This window comes from Podarcis gaigeae (genome assembly GCF_964106915.1).
Source record: "Podarcis gaigeae genome assembly, chromosome: 2".
In the NCBI taxonomy this organism is placed as follows: Eukaryota; Metazoa; Chordata; class Lepidosauria; order Squamata; family Lacertidae; genus Podarcis; species Podarcis gaigeae.
The window spans coordinates 39,266,126-39,286,732 of record NC_139679.1 but is presented as its reverse complement, the minus strand read 5'-3'; the positions used below and the strand labels follow the sequence as shown (position 1 = coordinate 39,286,732).

General features: G+C 44.6%; 1 protein-coding gene across 1 annotated transcript; it reads left to right on the top strand.

Annotated features, from left to right (window-relative positions):
* The first annotated feature begins 848 nt into the window (after positions 1–848).
* DHRS7C (dehydrogenase/reductase 7C) lies at positions 849–10,976 on the top strand. Its single transcript, XM_083725934.1, has 7 exons — positions 849–1,011; positions 1,550–1,709; positions 3,864–3,976; positions 5,051–5,261; positions 6,269–6,361; positions 7,220–7,375; positions 8,995–10,976. Exons 2-7 carry the CDS (start codon positions 1,556–1,558, stop codon positions 9,201–9,203), a joined length of 936 nt encoding a protein of 311 aa, XP_083582060.1. The 5' UTR covers positions 849–1,011; positions 1,550–1,555; the 3' UTR covers positions 9,204–10,976.
* The last annotated feature ends 9,631 nt before the right edge of the window (positions 10,977–20,607 follow it).

Sequence of the window (20,607 nt, the reverse complement as noted above, 5' to 3'; positions counted from 1 at the left end):
GCAGCAGTGGCAGCAGCAGTCTCAGCAGCCCAGAGCCAGCCTGGTAGTGCAGTTGGCTCTGGCTGGCTTCAAGAGCTGCTCGCTGCCATTGCGCCCGCCTTTTTGCCTCGCCAGAAGTCCCCATATGATGTATCTTGTGCTGTTGAACCAATCACGCAACATTCATTCCCTACTAATAAATCTACAACACTTAAAATATAAATCTGGGGGCATTAAATGAAATCCAGGGACATTTCAGGGACGGATTTTGTCGAGGGACAGATTTGTGAATCCGGGGACTGTCCTCAGGAAACGGGGACATCTGGTAACCATACTTTAAAGTGCATTCACAGCACACACACCCACACACCAAAAATTCTGGAAAAAAGCCCTGCTTATAAGAATAAAGCACATGCAGAGTAGCTGGTAAATTGTAAATGAAATCATATCAGTATTTTTAAAAGAAACAATCTTATCACATATAGAAATGCTTTTGACCATTTATACTGGATTTCCATCACTAAGGCTGCAATCCTGTATCCACACTTATCTGAGAATCATGTTCAATTTATTGAGACTTCTGAGCAGAGCTGCGAGGGTTGCTCTCTTAGTGATTGCAGAAGTCGTTGCACATTGAAAAAAAGAAACAGATTATTTCAGTCTTGTAACATCTAGAGCCTTTTCGGAGCAAAGTGAGATGTTACCTACATTTCCCCATAAAAATAAAGAAATGAGCAATGTCTCTTTATGACTGAGTTTGTCCACTCTTGCAGGCTGTAGAAGGACTTTGAAGCCCTGTGAAACTAAATAGGTCAGGTATGTGGCTGGGGCCATGGATACTATATTTACTTTTTAAAACTCTGTCATGCAGCTGAGCTCTATACATAGCTGCCTTTGCTCAAGGCAAAAGGCTTCGGCGGATGGAGTGCTTTTTCCTTTCCAAAAATGCCTATGAGTTTAATTAAACTTCAAGTATAAACCAGCTGGCGGGAGATACCACCTTATCAACTTGTTGACGGCTTGCAATTCCAAGTAAGTTATTGTCTTTATTATAGAACTTCTGTTGGATGTTAAATCGGCACTATTTCTTCAGAAGCTTTGCTTTAGTCTCTTTCCTTTCAATAAGAAATATGTCACAATTCATTCCCCCCCCCTTTCTTCTTTTTCTTCTTGCATCAGGGAAATAGAATTGACTGTTGCAAACACTGGTGTGGAACAGCACTGCCCACAAATCTGTCCATAATATCTAACAGTCAGTAAAGAAATGAACCCCCCAAACAATTCTTTATGGGTTTTGTCATATTATGTTTGATTTTGCAATTCAAAATTGCTTTGTGTGGAGTTATTTAAAAGCAGAAAATTGCTTTGTGTACACTATTGTAAATCTCTCTGTGCATTGATAGATGCTGAATAAATAATAATATAATTCAAATAATGGCTGGGAACACCTTACATGCTACAGGTTCTGCTTGATTGCATTTTGTTAATGGAGGGGGAACTTTGGCCATGTTTGCTGTAAAAGATATTGACAATCTCCTCTGTTGCCTAAATTTGTTCTCCTTTCTGCCAGGTGAAGATGGGTGTCCTAGCTGTGCTAATTCTCCCACTGCTGGTGGTTGGAATCAGCGGGATTGTATATATTTATCGGACAGTTACTCATCTGATGTCAAAATCTGCCGTGCGGAGCAAAGTTGTAGTGATCACTGATGCTCTCTCCGGTGTGGGCAAGGGTAAGCAGGTGCAGCAAATGACTAATAGCCTGTTGTGTCACACAGACACACACACACGTTAATAGAAATCTGGGTTGCTGTGATTGCATTGTGCCATCCAGTTCTCTGGCATGTGCACCTTGAGGAACATTCAGAATCTTAAAGAATCCAGCTGCGAATAAAAAGAAACATAATTTCTAGACCTTTTGGTTGTCAATGAAAGCTTGAAAATATGGCGAGCTATTGGCTCAGAAACCAATTGGACAAGAGTCAGGGCTTCAGCACTGCGAGAGACATAAAATCTATGTGTATTTGAGCAGAATGGAACCTCTCAGTGGTGATATTAATGGAGGGAATCCTTCAAATGGCCCAGTTCATTCCCACCATGGATGCTTTAGCTGAGATTCCTGTATCGTTGGACTAGATGACCCTTAGGGTACCTTCCAACTCTACAATTCTATGATTCTATTATTCTATGATCCACCTGTGTCCACATTCTTTCCTGTTCTTTCCTAAATTGCATGATCCATTTCACAGAGTACCCTGTGGCCTTTATATTCTTTCCCCTCAACTGCACCCTGAAACAAATTCACAGTTCTTCAGAAATCAAAACATTGCAATTGAACCAATTTAGTAAAGCTAAGTAAGATAGCTAATTTTGTTACTGTTTGCATTTTATCAACCCTTGTGGTGTGGAGCAGGGCAAAAAAGTGCATAAACAAATTATAGGTATTGATAGGTAAATTAACCATCACCACCCCTTTTGCCTAATTGGTTCTGCAACAGAAACTGGGTCTTTCTTCTTTTCAAAACTTAGGTTTGCTTTTGGTGCCGACTTCTGGAATCCCAGTTGATGGCTTTATATAACCAAAATGAATTAGCACTAAAAGCAGCTGCACTGTATTTATTTAGAGAATCAATGTCCACATAGCATTCTCATCATAATACTAGAGAAATGTGGGCTAGGAAGAATGACAGTCAGGTGGATCCAGAATTAGTTGAAAAGCTGCTTTCCTACAAACACTAAGTCTTAGATGAAATAAATGGGTCTATTTATAGCCGGTTGGCTGTGCTGTTGCAGTGAGATCTAATTGCACATACAGTAACTATCAGGTGGCAGCAGGGCGGTATAAATAGATTATTTCTATAATCCATAAGTTATGCACCAGTGCTGAGCTTTAAAGTTTGAGACCAGTAAGAAGGCATGCAGAAGGCTCTCTTGAAGTGAAATTGCTTACAGGCTTTGGGGCGCTAAAGCCTTGAGCAGGCAGCCACCACAGCAGCCGTCCAGTTAACGGATGGGCTCATAGCAAAAGAAGGTATCAGAGGGCTGGAAAGTGATCCATTTCAGCTGCATGGGGTTCTCTGATCGGCTTGTTGCTCTGCTGCCTGCCAGGCTGTGGAAACAGGATATGTCAGTTGAGAAATCATCAGGGGCTCATATGCACCATTTGGCAGATGCACTTGGGGAAGTTCACAAAGATGTTGCTGGAGTCTGGACTCTTAACTCCCATCATCTCTGACCATTAGCCATGTTAGCAGGGGAGGCTCAGCTTTATCTGGAAGGCCACAGCTTCTCGATCCCTGTTTAAGACAGTGCATAGGTGAGTTCTCTCACCTGACAGTTTGTTCCATAGCATGCATCCAGCATGTCCATTTCTGTCTGACATTAACAGCTTCCACTGCAGTGGGAGGTGGAGGGTTTGCTAATTGAAACATCATGATTTTCTTACATCTTCAGAACAACTTCACAACTGCATTTTTCTAAGAAAACTTGGGTGCATTTCTGTTTGTTTGCACAGTTTATGGGTTTCAGACAATATATGTGGTGCAATTTCTCAACTCTCTGAAGATCCAGTATTTAAAATATAACCAATGCCCTGTGTATGTGTGTGCTGCAGTGTTAACAGAACATCTCCCCCTTGTTTATTTCAAATTAACAAGAATACAGGTACATGCTTTATATATTCTTTAAGCCAGGAATGGGCAAACTTGGCCTGCTAGATGTTTTGGGACTACAACTCCCATCATCCCTAGCTAACAGGACCAGTTTGCCTATGCCTGCTTTAAGCCACCCAGAGTGGCTGGGGAAACCCAGCCTGGTGGCCAGGGTATAAATAATAAAATCATCATCATCATCATCTAACCTGTATTATTCACTGGTTTATCTTTCAGAATGCTCACGAGTATTTCACACAGGTGGAGCAAGGCTAGTTCTGTGTGGTAAACACCTGGACAAGTTAGAAGCTCTCTATGATGCTTTAAACAGTGTGGCTGATCCTAGAGCAGTAAGTACCCTGTAAGGGACTGTGTAACGACAGCAGGATTTTTCCCTATGAAACAAGAGAAACAGAAGATATAAGCTTGTACCTTTTCCTCATTACTTTTGAATTAGGCTTTGCTGTCTGCTATGCAGGGCCAGGGTGAAGCAATGCTCTCAGGTGGTGGATTAGCTTCTGGTAAAAGCAATTGTGCAGCAAAATTGGCTACACCTAGAAGGAAGTTGGGGGATCTAGCTCACTTTGAGATGACACATGTAATTCCCATTAAGAATCTAACTATTGAAGACTTGTAGATGAAAAGAAGAGGTATTAAGATCAACAAGGCAAACCCACCACACTGAAGGTAGCAGCGAGCCTACCCTGTCCTGCCAATAAAACCCATATGTAAACAAATAGATTTAAATAGAGTTTATTACGTTCCAGATCATATGGTGTGCCATAAGCAGAAAGCATACATGAGATCAAAGGTGTGACTAGAAAAGGGTTAGCTTCAGTTGAATGCCTGGTGGCTGAAGCATGTCAATGTACTATACATTATGGAGCAGAGAGTTAAGCAATGTTTGGTATGGCTATCACATTGCAATTGAAAACAAGTTTTCTATGACAACAGTGTACATATGTTTTCCCCCACTGTCTTCTGAAATGGGCCCATTTTGACCATGCAAGCAATCCCAATCATCTCTGTGTATCAGCTCAGGTGGATATACAAAGTGGCTACTGGACAATCAGTCAGTAGCAATACCAACAACCTCTGAACTGGATAAAGCAATAAATTGCTACTAATTATATTCATAATTCCTTGACTCATTCAGTAGCATCCCCAGGAGTGAATCCCTCAGTTTGGGGGTCAGCTTCCACAGCAATAATCCCCACTTTGCTTTGCATTCATCTTATCTGGGGAACTCTAGTTACCGGTATTCTGTTGTGTATAAGGATATCCAACTGGATGCTCCTATCTGTTTCCCTAAATGATCCGTGAACTAATCCTACCATCTAAAGCTTATGGAAGTTGTCCCATATTTCTATATTTTAAAAATGCCCTTCAAGAAAGGGCAGTAACAATTGTTTGCTTCTTTCCAGACATTTACGCCGAAGCTTGTCCTCCTAGATCTGTCTGATGTAAACTGCCTCCAAGATGTAGCTAAAGAAATCCTGGATTGCTATGGATGTGTGGATATACTTATCAACAATGCTAGCACAAAGGTGAAGGGAACCGTGCAGAACATATCACTGGAAATTGACAAAAAGGTTATGGATGCCAACTATTTTGGGCCTATAACGCTCACCAAAGGTATTTGGAACTGTGCCTCCTTCCGACCCTTGCATCTCCCTTTAGAGGTGGGGCACTGGGTGGGACACACTGTGGAAGCATTTCTCTTCTTGGAGAGGCTGATCACACTCATGGCATCTCTGCATTACAAACTTGCATCAGCTTTGTGCTGCCTTCAAAGAATCTAGGAACTTGATGATACTGTGGAGTATTATCTGTTCAAGAGCTGTAGCCTCCTTGCAACACTACCATTCCCAAGATTCCCTGGAGGAAGCTAATGATATCTGTAGTGCAATATAATGTTTAATGACTCCCACTAGTACTCCTGGACATGATCTGACCAAATGTAAGCACATATAATCCCATTCGTGCACATGCACTTATCTCCCGCTGAAATGCTTAATATTTCCTGTACTCATTCATACTGAGCTGTCTTAACAGTTACAACAGTCCCCTACCGACTGTATAGACACAATTATAGCTAACACGATCATCCCAGTAGATGAATAAGGTTACATGACCATCTTTTCAACTAGCAGAAACTGGTGGCAGAGCACAATGACATCCGACTTTGATGTTGGTGACTACTAGTTCTCCATATATGGGCTCACATGTGGAATGATGATGTTGACTATAGTTCCCTTTGTACTCGGCCAATGCCACACTAGCTGGGACTGATGGGATCTGGAGTCCAACAACACTGGGAGGGCACCATGTTGGCTACCCGCACAGTAGGGCATGGGAACTAGGTGGCTGCGCCTTAGTTGTGCGGTTTAAGAGTTTGTTTTTTAAGAGATTGGAAATGAGCAGCAGGAATTTTCTCTTTCAGTATTGGCTACCAATAGTAGGAACTGTTCATGGTGTTGGGATACCGTTCTTTGAACTTGTTTTTCACTGATTCATATAGCCTTCACTATTACACAGGCAAGGAAAAGAAATGTTGGATATGTGTTTAGATAAGGATCACTGCCCTGATAATTGCATGTCTCTAAAATCATTCATTTTCTGCCATCTTTCCACCCTTGCAGCCCTTATTCCCAACATGATCTCCAGAAGAACTGGGCAAGTTGTGCTAGTCAATAACATCCAGGGGAAAGTAGGAGTGCCTTTTCGTGGAGCCTGTAAGTTTACAGATTGAGAAAATAACCATTTGTTGCAACGGTGCTGAAGCACTGCCCTGTGGGCCTGATCCAGCAAGTTGAGCCTTTCCAAGTGGCCCATCAGTTCCCAACCTAATTTTCTGGTGGTGGCAGCAGCACTGTTCGTGGAGGAGGAATAAGTTCAGAACACCATCAGAGGCTGAACAGTTATAATCCTCATCTGGACAGAGATATTTCAAGCTCTCTGTCCAGCCCAGTATCATGATGAAGAATCAAATTACCCACTCTTTGCTCATCAGATAATTGATCTGATGAACAGAAAGGGGCAATTTTAAGAGAAGTTTCAAGCTCTCCACTCAGCCCAGCACTGTGCAAATTGCTTACTGACCACACATCAGTTCAATTAACTGATGAACAGGGATTTTGATGCTTATTGCACGGACTGTTAAATATGTTACTATCGGGCTTTCAGCTGACCACTAACCCTGAGAGTTTTTAACCCATTGAGAAAAAGCAGGTGTCAAATGTGCCCGGTGCCATTCCATTTCTCCATATTTTTCAGAAGTAAGAAACTGACCTGAGGATCCCACCCATAAGCCCAACGACTACTCTGAGTATTTCAGCAAAAACCGTCCTTTCAGTCAACACAATTTGGTTCTTCTTTGGGTTTCTGGGAGAGTTGAAAAGCCAACATTTAAAATAAAAGGCTCACTGTGAAACTGGATCTGTGCTATTGTTTGGTGCTGAAATGATCAGGAACTGGGTTTCTAGGAACTCAAGTTTCTGTATATTAGAGCTGAGAGGATAATATACTGCGGGGAGCAGGGTTAGATAGTTTATTTATTAATTATATGAGGTCATCTCTTTTTTTCCTCCTAGATGCTGCCTCCAAGCATGCTGCTCTGGGCTTCTTTGATTGCCTGAGGGCAGAACTGCAGGAATTTGGTGTTTGCGTCAGTACCGTGACTCCAAGTTTCATACGTGCATCTCATGTTCAACCACAGGCTAGCAACTGGGAAGCCTCTGTGTGGAAATGTAAGATTAACCGAAGTTGGGGTGGGGATGGGGGAGCTGGAATGAAAGGTGGAAGAAGAGAAGAGTGGAGCAGGCCAGTGTGGTGGGAACCTGAAATGAGATGCAATATGAATTGCATACTAGTATTGGGTGAAATGGGGCATAGAGGGAGTTTAGACAAATTTAGGGGGATACATATATATATCCACATTTCAACAAAGGGGACTAAGGCATGCATCTGCTTGCTGTCAACATTTTTTAAACACTCGCTTTCTAGGAACAGCAAGAGATTGAGGAGGAGGAGTATTATTCCAGTAGGAGTCTTGAACTGGTTTAAGCATTCTGTATCATCTAACTCTGATGTGACAGTGGTATGAGATGGTTTGTGGTCCGCATCTAGGAAATCATTTCTGAGCCCACCTACCAGATGCTTGAAGACAGAAGTGCCTGGCATGCTCTGGTCCATGGGGCCGCAAAGAGTCGGACACGACTAAATGACTAAACAACAACAACAACCAGATGCTTACGGGATGTGCTGGCCCTGATCTGAAATACAGTGGTACCTCGGCTTAAGTACTTAATTCGTTCTGGAGGTCCGTACTTAACCTGAAACTGTTCTTAACCTGAAGCACCACTTTAGCTAATGGGGCCTCCTGCTGCTGCCACGCCGCCGGAGCACAATTTCTGTTCTCATCCTGAAGCAAAGTTCTTAACCTGAAGCACTATTTCTGGGTTAGCGGAGTCTGTAAGCTGAAGCGTATGTGTCAGAGTTGCCTCCAGGTCCCAGCTCACAGAGGACCAACGCTAGTCAGTAATAACGTATAAAAGTCTTTATTGAAGATTAGTTTCCATTTCCAAACCGCAGCGTGCAACTCTACGTCTTAGAAATTAGACCGGCGAAGCTCCATCTGAGTCTCCGCCTCCTAGACACCAGTTTAAGACTCTAGCCTTACTCCACCTCTTCCGTTGTTCGTTCCTCCTCTGGGTCCTTTTGCCCCCTGGGGTTTCCTCCTTTCTGGACTCTTCTGACACTGACCCCCCTGAGTCTTGCCCCTCCTTCCGGCGGCCTTTAGGACCTGGCTCCCTATCCGGGCTACCTGCTGTGCCGCTCGCCTGTACATTTGAACTTGGCGCGCGCGCCCAGCCGGTAACCTTCCTCTTGACCGTTTCCCCGCTCTCCGATGGAGGCGTGGCCAATCCTGACTCATCTCCTCTCGCTGGTGGTGAGAACACTGGTCCCGATTCCTGGGACTCCTCCCCCCCACTGCGCTCTGGTGGGGAAGCTGGTCCTGATTTCCAACTGCTGCTCTGGGAGTCCCCGCTGGCCCCTTCCTTCTGGGGTTTCCCCCTTGGCACCCCCCTTGCCCTGGCCATCGGCGCTCCCTTCTGTGAATCTTCCGATTCGCTGGAGAGGCTCGTGGAATCCCTCTGACCACTGTCATCGCCTACGCTCCCCTCAGATTCCTCCCCCTCGCTCTCCATTTCCTCCCTCTCCTGTGCCTCTGCTCCTGAGCCCCTGACAGTATGTAACCTGAAGCGTATGTAACCCGAGGTACCACTGTAATAGGTAACTAATTTCAGAGCAGGGTCAGTGTGTCTCATCTTGCCACTTGAAGAGAAACATTGTTTCCCTCTTTCAGTCTTTTTCAGAAAACTGGCCAATGGTGTCCACCCCGTGGAGGTAGCGGATGAAATTCTCCGGACAGTAAGCAGGAAGAAGCAAGAAGTGTTCATGGCAAATCCCATTGCAAAGGCAGCTGTTTACATTCGCACGTTCTTCCCAGAGTTGTTTTTTGCTGTTGTGGCCGCTGGAGTGAAAGACAAACAGAAAATAGAAGATGAAAAATGATTTGTATCCTGCTCATCTAAGTTGGCCGTAGGGTTGCCAGAAGCTCTCTCTTATATGGGCTGATCCATTGGGAAGCTAAAAGCAGGGATGTTAGCGGAAGATCATACAACTCAAAAATGAAACAAAGAAATGTTTCTGGTTTGAGGATTTGGAGGCAGTGGAGTTGGGAATGGTGGTCTTTTCAACTACTATTAAAGGTGCACTCCCGGGCTCTGGAACTACAATCCCCAGGGTGCTTTGTGAGCCTTCAGAAACACCTGTGCTTTGTCTCCTGGGAATTGCAGTTACACAAGACAGTTAATAAAACGGAGGAAGAGGCTATGCTCTGCATGTTGGCTCTTGTAGTCAGAGAGGAGTTGTGGAAGTAGGGAGACCTAAATAGACACAAACGAAGAAAATGAGGTTCAGGCACCAGGGATAACTGGAGAAATAGTTGGGGTGAGTTTATGTGTTTGTTAACAAAGTGTTGAGCTGGTAGGAAGCAAACTTGATTTAATGAAGAGGAAATCCTTGGGAAGCAAAAGTGAAGTGCCTTGCCAATATTTGCACAAGAATTATCCCTCTTCCAACTTCAAAACCCCAAGATTATTTCGATAGCTTCAAGTAGGGTTGATTCTGATAACTTATAACTGTAAAGAATTATGGAAACACTGGGTAAGCAAGGAAGCATTCTGTGTTTCGAAATTGAGAAATCTGTACATCTCCAGGTTTTAGGGCAACTGGATGATTTTTGAAGCCCCAAATAGGGCTGAGGGAGAATTCAATTTTGTTTGCAATTTAATGAGCAACTACCTAATTTGTAAGGATAAAATGGGAAGGGGGAGAACCATTTACACAACCTTGAGCTCCTTGGAGGAAAGGTGGGATACTAATGTAATAATAACTTAAATGGATAGCAAATATTTAAAAATGAGCATAGCAAGGTCAAAAACATGTTAGCATTTAAAAAGATGAGACTTTTTGTAAAGTTCAGCTGTAGCAGAGCTGGGGTAAATATTAGAGGACAATGTTGGAAGGAGAAACGAGAGGCGGTCAGTTACAATCATGGTTGCACTTGCACTGATTTTGGGCTTAGGTCTGTATATATAATATCTCCTGCAGTACAAACTGTGCTCCATCCTGGCCCTAGCCCTGCCTGCACTCCAGGAAAGCATGTTTGCAATGCCAGTAGAGCAAACACTACCTGTATAGTTGCAAGAGCAATGTCTGCACAGAGGGGATAATATCAATGCATTTGTATTGGTTGTAGTGGGGGTGTGTGGAGGTTCTTAGATTGTTTGAGCAACAGGCATGCCTAACGTGCTGCTTGAAGGAAACTGAGGTGAATGCATCCATTCTGAAAACATAGTGTGTGCATGTGAACGAGGGGAGGGGGCCAAACTGAAAAATGGCTGCTGTTAGGCTTGCATTTGCTGTAGAACTTTCAGCTGTTGGGGCCCAAACAGTGCACATAATGGAGGTGTGCTTGTCTCCTCTTCCCTGTCCCAGTGTAGGGATGGGAGACAAGCCCTACAAGGCCTTCCCTGACTCCACTGCCTCTTCCTTTATTTCTTCTTGGCCCACCAGCTTAAATTTATAGCACATGTGCTCCCTTCAAAAAGAGAATCCACTTCCTCAAAACACCTTCCTAGGTGTACACAACAGGAAAAATATATGATGAATACAATTAGGAATATTTGAAAATGATGTGTATTTGCATTTCCCAGATTTCTAGGTTTCAGATCAAGCAACCCTACCCAGAAGAGATATAAATAAAGTCCTTGTTTCAACTTTGTTCATTGATTTCTTGTCTACCTTTCGCTAATGGTTGGGAAAAATTATTACTAAAAACAAAAAAAAGCTATAGCAGTGACAAAATATTAGGATTAATATTAGGTGTGGTGTAGTGGTTAAAAGCGGTAGTCTCGTAATCTGGGGAACTGGGTTCGCTTCCCCACTCCTCCACATGCAGCTGCTGGGTGACCTTGGGCCAGTCACACTTCTCTGAAGTCTCTCAGCCCCACTCACCTCACAGAGTGTTTGTTGTGGGGGAGGAAGGGAAAGGAGAATGTTAGCCGCCTTGAGACTCCTTAAAGGGAGTGAAAGGCGGGATATCAAATCCAAACTCTTCTTCTTCTTCAAAATGGAACTATCCTTTCATGAGATTTTCATTCCAGTGCTACACAATCAGATGAAACAAAGACAAAGAAAGAGGGAGGTTGCTGGGGTGTGGTGCTGCCCAGTGTGGGTCCATTGCTCAATCGCTGTTACTGCTTTCCTCCTGACTGCAGGGTGAAATATGTTTGGGTAAGCACTTGTTTGGACCTTTCCAATAGGTCATTTGAATCCTTCCTCTTTTTTTGTGTAACCTAGCACTCTGGCATCCTTTAGGAAATGAACAAGAAACCTCAGAGTGGATAAGAAAGGCCCTGGAACAGTAAGAGGCTCTATGGCTTCAGCAGACGAGGTGGCCGAGTGGTGAAGGCGATGGACTAGAAATCCATTGTGCTCTGCACGCGTGGGTTCGAATCCCACCCTCGTCGGCCTTTTGGCCTCCCATAGCAGATTCCTGGAGAATATAGCTGGCACAGTAAAGAGGCGTCAGATCCTACCCCATGCTCTACACTAAAGGACTGTGCCATGCAAATTCCATCCATCATCCTTTGTTTCAATTTGCTATCTGATGCCATGCTGGGGGGTGGGGGTGGGGAATTACTGGCATGGGGTCCAGATGAAATAGGTGAAGATAGAAGGGACCTGGAAGAAACCTGGGGAAATGGGCCTTGGCTATAGTTGCTGCCCATTTTCCTCCTCATTGTGAGGTGAAATGTCCTTGGGTAGCTTCCCATTTAAACTCTCCCAAGAGGACTGGTTGTTGTGTGGAGTTCAGTGACAAAAAGGATGAAAATGGAATGAAATAGAGAAGATCAGCATGGCCCCTACCGAAGGATGATACTGAACTTTGCGAAGTGTTCCATTTCCACACATTTTATCTTTCCATGAAGCTGTTTTGCCATGTGAGACAAAGCTTGTTGGGTGAAGGGGAGCTGAGAAAGCTGCTTCATGGTTTCTGCCTAAGCTGCCTATTAGGAGCCCATGGGGTCTGGAGTTTGTCTCTCCTGGGGTGACCCTTTAGAAATTCCATAAACTTTGGGGGGAGAAAATGTTCCACAACTTGGCCTGTCCTATCACAAGGCTTGTGATGCAGAACAGAACCATTCCATCATCCTTCAGGTAATGAACAAGCAGGTGCTGACTGGAATACGAAAGCCCTATAAGAGTGACAGGTCCTGCCACTATTACAGATGAAGTGGCTGAGTGCTGATGGCTATGGACTAGAAATACATTGTGTTCTGTATGTGTGGGTTCAAATCCCATCCTTATTGGCCTTTTGGCCTCACACAGCAGAGTCCTGGGGAAGAACAATGGCTGGCCCATTAGAAGGCCTAATCTCCAGCCTCATGCACTACAATTTTGTGCCATACAAATCCACCACCCCCATGGTAGGAGCGGGTGTAGGAATGGGTCAACAATAAATCACATAGAATAAGTGATGTTAACTCTTTATTAGAAGAAACAAGGGGCCTTGGACTGGCTGGACACAGAAGAGTGCTGGGAGGTACCAGCTGGAGAATCCCCAAGGGAAGAAGGCTCAGAGCCAGGAGATTGGTGGTGAGATGACAATGAGTGGTCAGAGGGAGCAGACTGAGAGAAGCAGATGTTGGAAGCTGAAGAGGTAACAAGGTTTAGTGAGCAGGAAGAGTTTGTGGCAGAGAGCAGTCCAGAATCAGAGGCTGGAGAGGAGGGGGGCAAGAGGCAGTGAGGCAGTTATGGGGACTGAAGATCCCCAATTCCCACAGTTTCCTAAGTCTGTTCCTCCCCTAGGTCCACAACACTGAAGGCACAACTCCCTGTTGACATTAGTTGTGCTTCTGGCCCAAGGAAAACCACTAACAGTGCTCTCCCTGATTATCTCAGTGATCACCTTGTGGTGTACAGGGCATACAATATTAGGGTGGTTCCTGTGCAAGGGTGACAAAGAATATCCACATTTCTTTGAAGTCTCATTACAACGCACGATGAGGTGGCCGAGAGGTGAAGGCGATGGACTTGAAATCCATTGTGCTCTGCACGCGTGGGTTCGAATCCCACCCTCATCGGTCTTTTGGCTCTATAGAATAGAATGGGGGGGGAGGACTTAGCCATCGGAGCACTGACACCTCCACTGCTGCTCTGTGCAGTGCACCTCTCCCCCATCATCCTTTGCTGTAACTTGTATTCCAGTGTTATACTATCGAAAGAAGGAATTACTGGCATGTGGTTCAAATGAAACAAAGGCAATGGAAGAAGGGGTCTAACAGGAGCCTAGAGATGGGCCCTATCCATAGTTGCTATCTACTTTCTTTCCGTTAGATGAAATACCCTTGATGAACCTCTCATTTATGCCCTTCCTAGAGGGCTGCTTTTTATGCTCACTTTGGTAATATACAGGAGTTGGAATGATACAGAGATTAACATGGCCTTGCACAAGGATGACATGGAAATCCATGAAATGTGCCATATATGTGTGCATGTTCATGTATAACTATTCTTTGAAATCTCACTGCAGGGTTGGACAAACCTGCTGAGCAAATAGGAGCTTGTAAACCTTTTTTCATGGCTGCCGTCATGAAGTGTTGGTCTGCTGTATTGGATTTGAGTCCCCTGGGGCTCCTCACTGCCAGAGGAGAGTGGGTCGACGTATCTTTAGAATTTTCATCAATCTGAATTTTTTTTAAAAAAAAAACTTCCCCAAGATTCTTCCCCTTACGACCCTTATGCCTTGTGATGGAGGAAGCAAATGTCCCAATCCCAACATTGTTTGTGAAATGTACAAACAACTGCAGAGCATCCAGGAAAGACCAGAAAGGAATCAGAGGACTTGCTGCTATGGTCACCTGTTGTCTAAGGAGGCCAAGTGGTGAAGGCAATCAACTAGAAATCCTTTGCGCTCTCTCTGATTGCATAGGTTCAGATTCCAGCCTCATGGTGTTTTGCTGCTGACGAGGGAGGGCTGATAGTCTGCATGTCTGAGACTCCTGGTCCAGCATGGCCTGTTTGGAAGTCATGAAAAGCATGGACGAGGTGGCCGAAAGGTGAAGGCGATGGACTTGAAATCCATTGTGCTGTGCATGTGTGGGTTCGAATCCCACCCTTGTTGGTCTTTTGGCATCACATAGTAGATTTTTGTTGGTTATGTGTGGGGAAGGGGAGGGAGAGATTTGGGAGAGGTCAGGGTGTAGGTTGTCCATGGTTGTTGTTCCCTTTCCTAATCAAAAGGTGAAATTTCTTTTGGTGATTGCCCTACCCAAGAAGGCTTGTTCTTGGGTGGACTTCAGTGACACTAAAACTGAAAGAACACACAGAAAATGAGCATGATCCCTGCACAAGTACAGAGAAAGTTGTGCACCACTCCATCATCTGCTGCTCCCCATTTCTGCAAGTCCTAGCCAAAACGTCCTATTTGAAACTCATGAAAAGCTGTTGGCATGGATGAGATGGCCGAGAGGTAAAGGTGATGGACTAGAAATCCATTGTGCTCTGCACGCATGGGTTTGAATCCCTCCCTCATCGGACTTTTGGTCTTATATAACAGATTCCTAAGGGACAGCTCCCGAACCCCTTCACTGCTGCAAAGAGGTCCTGCCATTGGGCAGACAGTTAGAGGTGGCTGTGAGGTGAATGCCAAGGACTAGAAATCCATTATGCTCTGAGCAAGTTGGTTCAAATCCCAACCTCGTGTTTTTACTGGCAAGGAGGAAGGACTAATTGTCTGTTGCCTCTTCTTTCTGGAAGCCCCTGCCCAACATGGCCTATTGGGGAGTTGTGAAAAGCCACCACTGTGGACAAGGTGGCCGAGAGGTGAAGGCGATGGACTCGAAATCCATTGTGCTGTGCACGCATGGGTTCGAATCCCATCCTTGTCGACCTTTTGGTTTCACATAAGAGATTCCCGGGTGAGAACTTAACTGGCACATCATGGAGGCCTTGTCCGTGGTCCTGTACTGAACTCTTCTGTGCTGTGCATGCCCCGCTCCATCCATCATCCATCAGAGGAAGGAGTTACAAGTGCAGGGCCCAGATAAAATAAAGATGCAGTCGAGAGCCTGGTGTGAGACGGGGCAGTCCCCTCCACAGTTCCTATTTCCCATTCCTTCTCACTGAAAGGGGAAAATATTTGGATAGCTGCTTATTTAAACTCTTCCAAGGAGCCTTGTTTCTTATATTAAAAGTAAAGGGACCCCTGACCATTAGGTCCAGTCGTGGACGACTCTGGGGTTGCAGTACTCATCTCGCTTTACTGGCCGAGGGAGCCGGCATACAACTTCCGGGTCATGTGGTCAGCATGACTTATATTATATTTATATTATATATTCTATTATATTTCTTGTATTAGATGGCACGCAAATTTGTGAAGTGCTTCATATATTTAAAAACTTATTTTGCTGCTTTGCTGCCAAGTGGGAAACATCAGCTGAGGGATAAAGAGCTTATTCAGAGAGCTTATTTGTGCCTGGAACCTCTCTGGTGTGTCTCAGGTCTGGAATAGAGTCCTCTAGGGCTCCTTGCTGCCAGAGAGCAGGGTGTTGTTCCTTAAAATCTGTCCCATTCTGGGAAAGTGTTTCACAAATCGATCTATCACAGATAGAGCACATACTGCCCTGCTTTGTCATGTGCTCCAAATTTTTTTTAGGAAACACAAATACCACCACAGGTATTGGTCTCAATTTGATCCTGATATTGTGGCTGGATGCGGTTATGATGTAGATGAGCAATGAAGGCAAGGGAATGGAAATACACTGGACTCCGAAAAGTGGGTTCCAGTTTCATCCTTGTTTGTGTTTTTACTACTGAGAAAGGACTACGAGTCATCTGCTGCTCCACATGTCTGGAACTCCTGTCCAGCGTGGACTGTTTGGGAAACATGAAAAGCTGCTCTTGGTGTGGCCAAGAGAAGAATGCGATGGAACTGAAATCCGTTGTGCTCTGCATGTGTGGGTTTGAATCCCACTCGTTGCCTTTTTGGCTTCATATGAGAGTTGTGGGGAGGAACTTGGCCTGCACAGCACAGAGGTTTCTTCTCATCAGAGTGGCCATCTTTTGTGTACCTTTGCTATGGATTTGTATTCATTTTGTGTCTGTGTATGCAGAAACAGGAGCATGCAAATTCGGGGGGAGGAACACAATTCCCCTCCCCTTATAAATTACATGGTTGAAATAAAGCACAGGAAGGGTTGCTGCGTGGAAGGACTGTGACCTCAGGGACACTCAAAGCAAATTCCTGTCCTTAGCACCTGCTCAGAGGACACCCTGTTCTTTAGTTTTAAGTGTTTGCACCTAGATCCAGATGGTGGCTCTTGGGGGTTCCAGGAAAATGCAAATCAGATCCTGCAACCCTGAAGCCTGCCCTCTCCTCACATTTGGTTTTCCTGTTTTGGGGACACCAGTTGCAAAGGAGGGTGGGATTTGTCTTCTGGGATTCTTTGAAACTCCCCTCTTTTGCAACATGGAGCACTCTTGTAAGTAAGGTTTTAAAAAAATTAATAAAGGACCCCTGGACAGTTAAGTCCAGTCAAAGGCAACTGGACTTAACTGTGGAGTTGCGGCGCTCATCTCGCTTTGCAGGCCAAGGGAGCCAGCGTTTGTTCACAGACAACTTTCTGGGTCAAATGGCCAGCAAGACTAAACTGCTTCTGGAGCAATGTGACAGAAGCCAGAGCGCACAGAAACACCGTTTCCCTTCCCACTGCAACAGTACCTATTTACCGTATTTTTCCGTGTATAATTCCCTGAATTTTTGAAGTTTTCTTAATTTTGGGTTTTAAAAAATAGGGGTCGTCTAATAAATGAAAAAATACGTTATCTACTTGCACTTGTGTGCTTTCGAACTGCTAGGTTGGCAGGAGCTGGGACAGAGCAACAGGCACTCACCCCATGGCGGGGATTCGAACCACAGACTTTCTGACCAGCAAGCCCAGAAAACAGGCTGAAGTCCCTTCCGATGGGCGTTAAAGGAGGCTGGCATAGTGCACGAAGAGCTTTTGCAGTACTAAATATGTAATGTCGAGAGTCTCATGCAAGGAGGCTGCTCATTTTTTTTTCTGCAGCACAAAAAGGGGAGGGAGAGAAAGCCTCTCTCTCTCTCTCTGGAGGTGTTCCCCCTCTTTTCTATATAGTCTTTTCCTTTATAATCTGTGGCCCATTTAGGAATTGAAGCCTGCCAGGCCCGTTTGGGCGGGAAGATTCCGCCGGCTCCGCCCTCAGCGCGAGGTCTCCTTCGCCTCAAAATGGCCGCCGCTCTAATACGCCTGTTTCAAAGACGGCGGCGTCTGCTCCTGCTCCCTGACGGAGCTCCGGACTTAGAAGATTGCCTGAAAGGTCACCCCTTTCGGGCAAAAGACAATTTTCAAATCTCTCCCTCTCTCCCAGCGAAACGAGGCGCTCCTCTTGTTTTACACCCCGCCTCCCCATTTCCAAATAACGACGCCTTTTTCTGCCCAATTGCTGGGCTTTCTTCGTAAGCGCGAAGGATCGGTCAGCCGAGCGCTCCCTCCAGCGCCCAACCTTCGTATTTATTTTATATATAACGATAAGGGGCTACACAGAATCGATATATATATATATATCGATTCTGTGTATCCCCTTATCTGGGCAGGAAGCCCCGTGGAAACACCGTGAGGAGGCTGACTTCTGGGGAGACGGTGCATTAAGTGGAAAAGGACGCTAATCTGCTAACGTGTTTTTTTCGGGGGGGGGCATAAATCAATACTATTCGCCGCCGCTGCGGGTTTAAAATGATCCAAGTTATTCTAGTACTGGAGCTTTGTCCGTCCGTCCGTCCCCCCCCCCCCCGCCCTTACAGTAAGTAAGACTTATTCCTTCAAATCTTACTTCAAAACGACTCAGTTGGTTAAGAGACGGTCTTGGTAGGCTAGTGTGAATAAGTATTGAACGAGCGCCAATTTGGGACGACTGGTTCCATGGTGTAATGGTTAGCACTCTGGACTCTGAATCCAGCGATCCGAGTTCAAATCTCGGTGGAACCTGCGGGTCTTCTAGTTTTTTTGCAGCGGTGGTGGGTGGAAGATACTCAAAGGTTTCTTAAATAAATAAAACAAAAAAAAATTCCTTCCAGTAGCACCTTAAAGACCAACTAAGTCAGTTCTTGGTATGAGCTTTCGTGTCATACCAAGAACTGACTTAGTTGGTCTTTAAGGTGCTACTGGAAGGAATTTTTTTTGTTTTGACTATGGCAGGCCAACACGGCTACCTATCTGTAACTTAAATAAATAAAAAATACGGAAAACATTTGAGGGGGGGAGGGGGGGAATGCGCCATTATTTTCTCTTTATGTTGAGGTTTATGCTTTTACATAATGCTAACGTTTTGCTGTGGGTGAGGGTCTTAAAACGTCTATAATTTCAGAATATATAATTATCCATTATATATATATATTGAGTGTGTCTCTCTCTCTCTCTCTCTCTCTCTCTCTCTCTCTCTATATATATATATATATATCGGTTTTTGTCGTACAACGTATGAAAAGGTGGTGTTGGCTAATCGGAAGCTTGTCGGTCTTACAAAAGGGCATTTAAGAGCTATCGGATGACAGTTTCACAGCCCCCCCCCATACAATAGTATATATAATTATTATAAAGAGGAAATCCATACACAGTAATGTGAACCTAAGAGAACCTTGGGAACGTGCTAGTAGAGAACTTTTCAGCCAGCAGGACTGCCATGTGGTTCTATGGTGTAATGGTTAGCACTCTGGACTTTGAATCCAGCGATCCGAGTTCAAATCTCGGTAGAACCTGTGTGTGTGTCCCAGGTGACATTTTAGAGACGCTTAGCTTTTTCTTCTATTTTTTAAAATTCCCCCTCCCTCCCTTTATTTTTTCCCCCTTTGCTTCTCTGTTGAAAAAATATTTGGAGTGGTTGAAAGGTGCGGTTTGCTTTGAGGAATGGGGGTGGGGGAACTACGTTGTTCTGGTAAGATTTAAAAGAGCTGGTCGCCGGTTTTGATTAAATGCGCTTTCACTTGCCTTGAGTAAAAATAAAATATAAAAATATCTACGCTGTCAGACAGAAAATTAGTGTCTACATGGAGCAAACTGCCCGCCCCGTATTTCGTCAGGAGTGCATGGATGGGTAGAAGCAGAAAGATGGACTCCTAAGGCAAAACAAAATTAATGCCTGTGCGAAACTATTCCTCCTTTTTTGCTTCCTGCCCAATCAATCCGAAGAGGCGTAGTTTCCTTTCACAGGACGCTTCTCTGTAGTATATAAGGAGAAACAGCCGTCTTGCTGATTCCAGATCCTTTTAGTTTCATATTTATTTATTTATTTCCTCACCTCAAATTTATTTATTTATTTCCTCACCACGTGGTGAAATGGGACGAGCAAAAGCTATGCAGGAGTCTCTTTCTCTGCTTAATAATCCGAATTATCGGCCTAATAATCCTCAAATGGGGAAGACCATAGAGTTGTAGAGTTGGAAGGAACCTTAAGTGTCACCTGGTCCAACCCTCTGCAATGCAGGAACCACAGCTAATTACAGATGTGGGCAGGGAGTGGATTTGTGTGTCTCTGGATGGGGCTGCGCTCCCTCTGAGGTAGCAGGTACTTGATCTGGGAGTTTAAAACCTGAAATCCTGCTCCACCACACAGTCAATTTGTGGGGATTTTCGTTTTTAGCTTTTTAAACAAAGGTCACATGCATTGTGCTGGGTCAAACCTATATCTTGACATGCTCTTGGCCACTATGATTATCTGCAGTGCCAGCAGGGCTCTTAAGGCAGGGGAGTGAGATGGAGGAAGAGTGCTGCATCCTCTGAGTGTCTCACTTGTAGTCAAAAGTTATAAGAATTGTCCCAAAGGAGGTGGCAACATTAGCACCAGCCTAATTGGCCTGATTGGCGTCTTTTAGTACAATTTAGCCCTTTCAAATGAGTTAGTTGTGGTGCACTCCAGAAAATGTTGGACTACAGTTCCCATCATCCTTGATCACTGGCTATAGTGGCTGGGGCTGATGGGAGTTTGAGTCCAACATTTTTCTGGTGGGCACTTTGCTACCCCTGTGGCTTACAATGGAATCTTAGACACATTTGCTGAATTTAATAGTCCAATGTTGGAGCCTTAGTGCCTTTGTAAGTGAAATAAGCTCTTAAGCGACGGAATGAGGCAGTCTAGATATAACAAGCGATGGGTTGGTCCCACCATTAGTAGCCTTGCACAGGCAGCAAATTTTGGGGCACCATGAAAGAGAACAAACTGTCAATCATGGATGCTGAAAGAAGCCTGACTAAAAACACTAGAACTTACTTTTGAATAATCAGTTAGGATCAGACTATTTGTTATAGAAGTACGTCTGTCTCTGGTATTC

Coding starts and splice junctions, on each gene's coding strand:
- DHRS7C (XM_083725934.1), top strand. CDS start 1,556: ATGGGTGTCCTAGCTGTGCTAATTCTCCCACTGCTGGTGGTTGGAATC. Junction 5,262..6,268: donor GCCTATAACGCTCACCAAAG/GTATTTGGAACT, acceptor CCACCCTTGCAG/CCCTTATTCCCAACATGATC. Junction 6,362..7,219: donor AGTGCCTTTTCGTGGAGCCT/GTAAGTTTACAG, acceptor TTTTCCTCCTAG/ATGCTGCCTCCAAGCATGCT.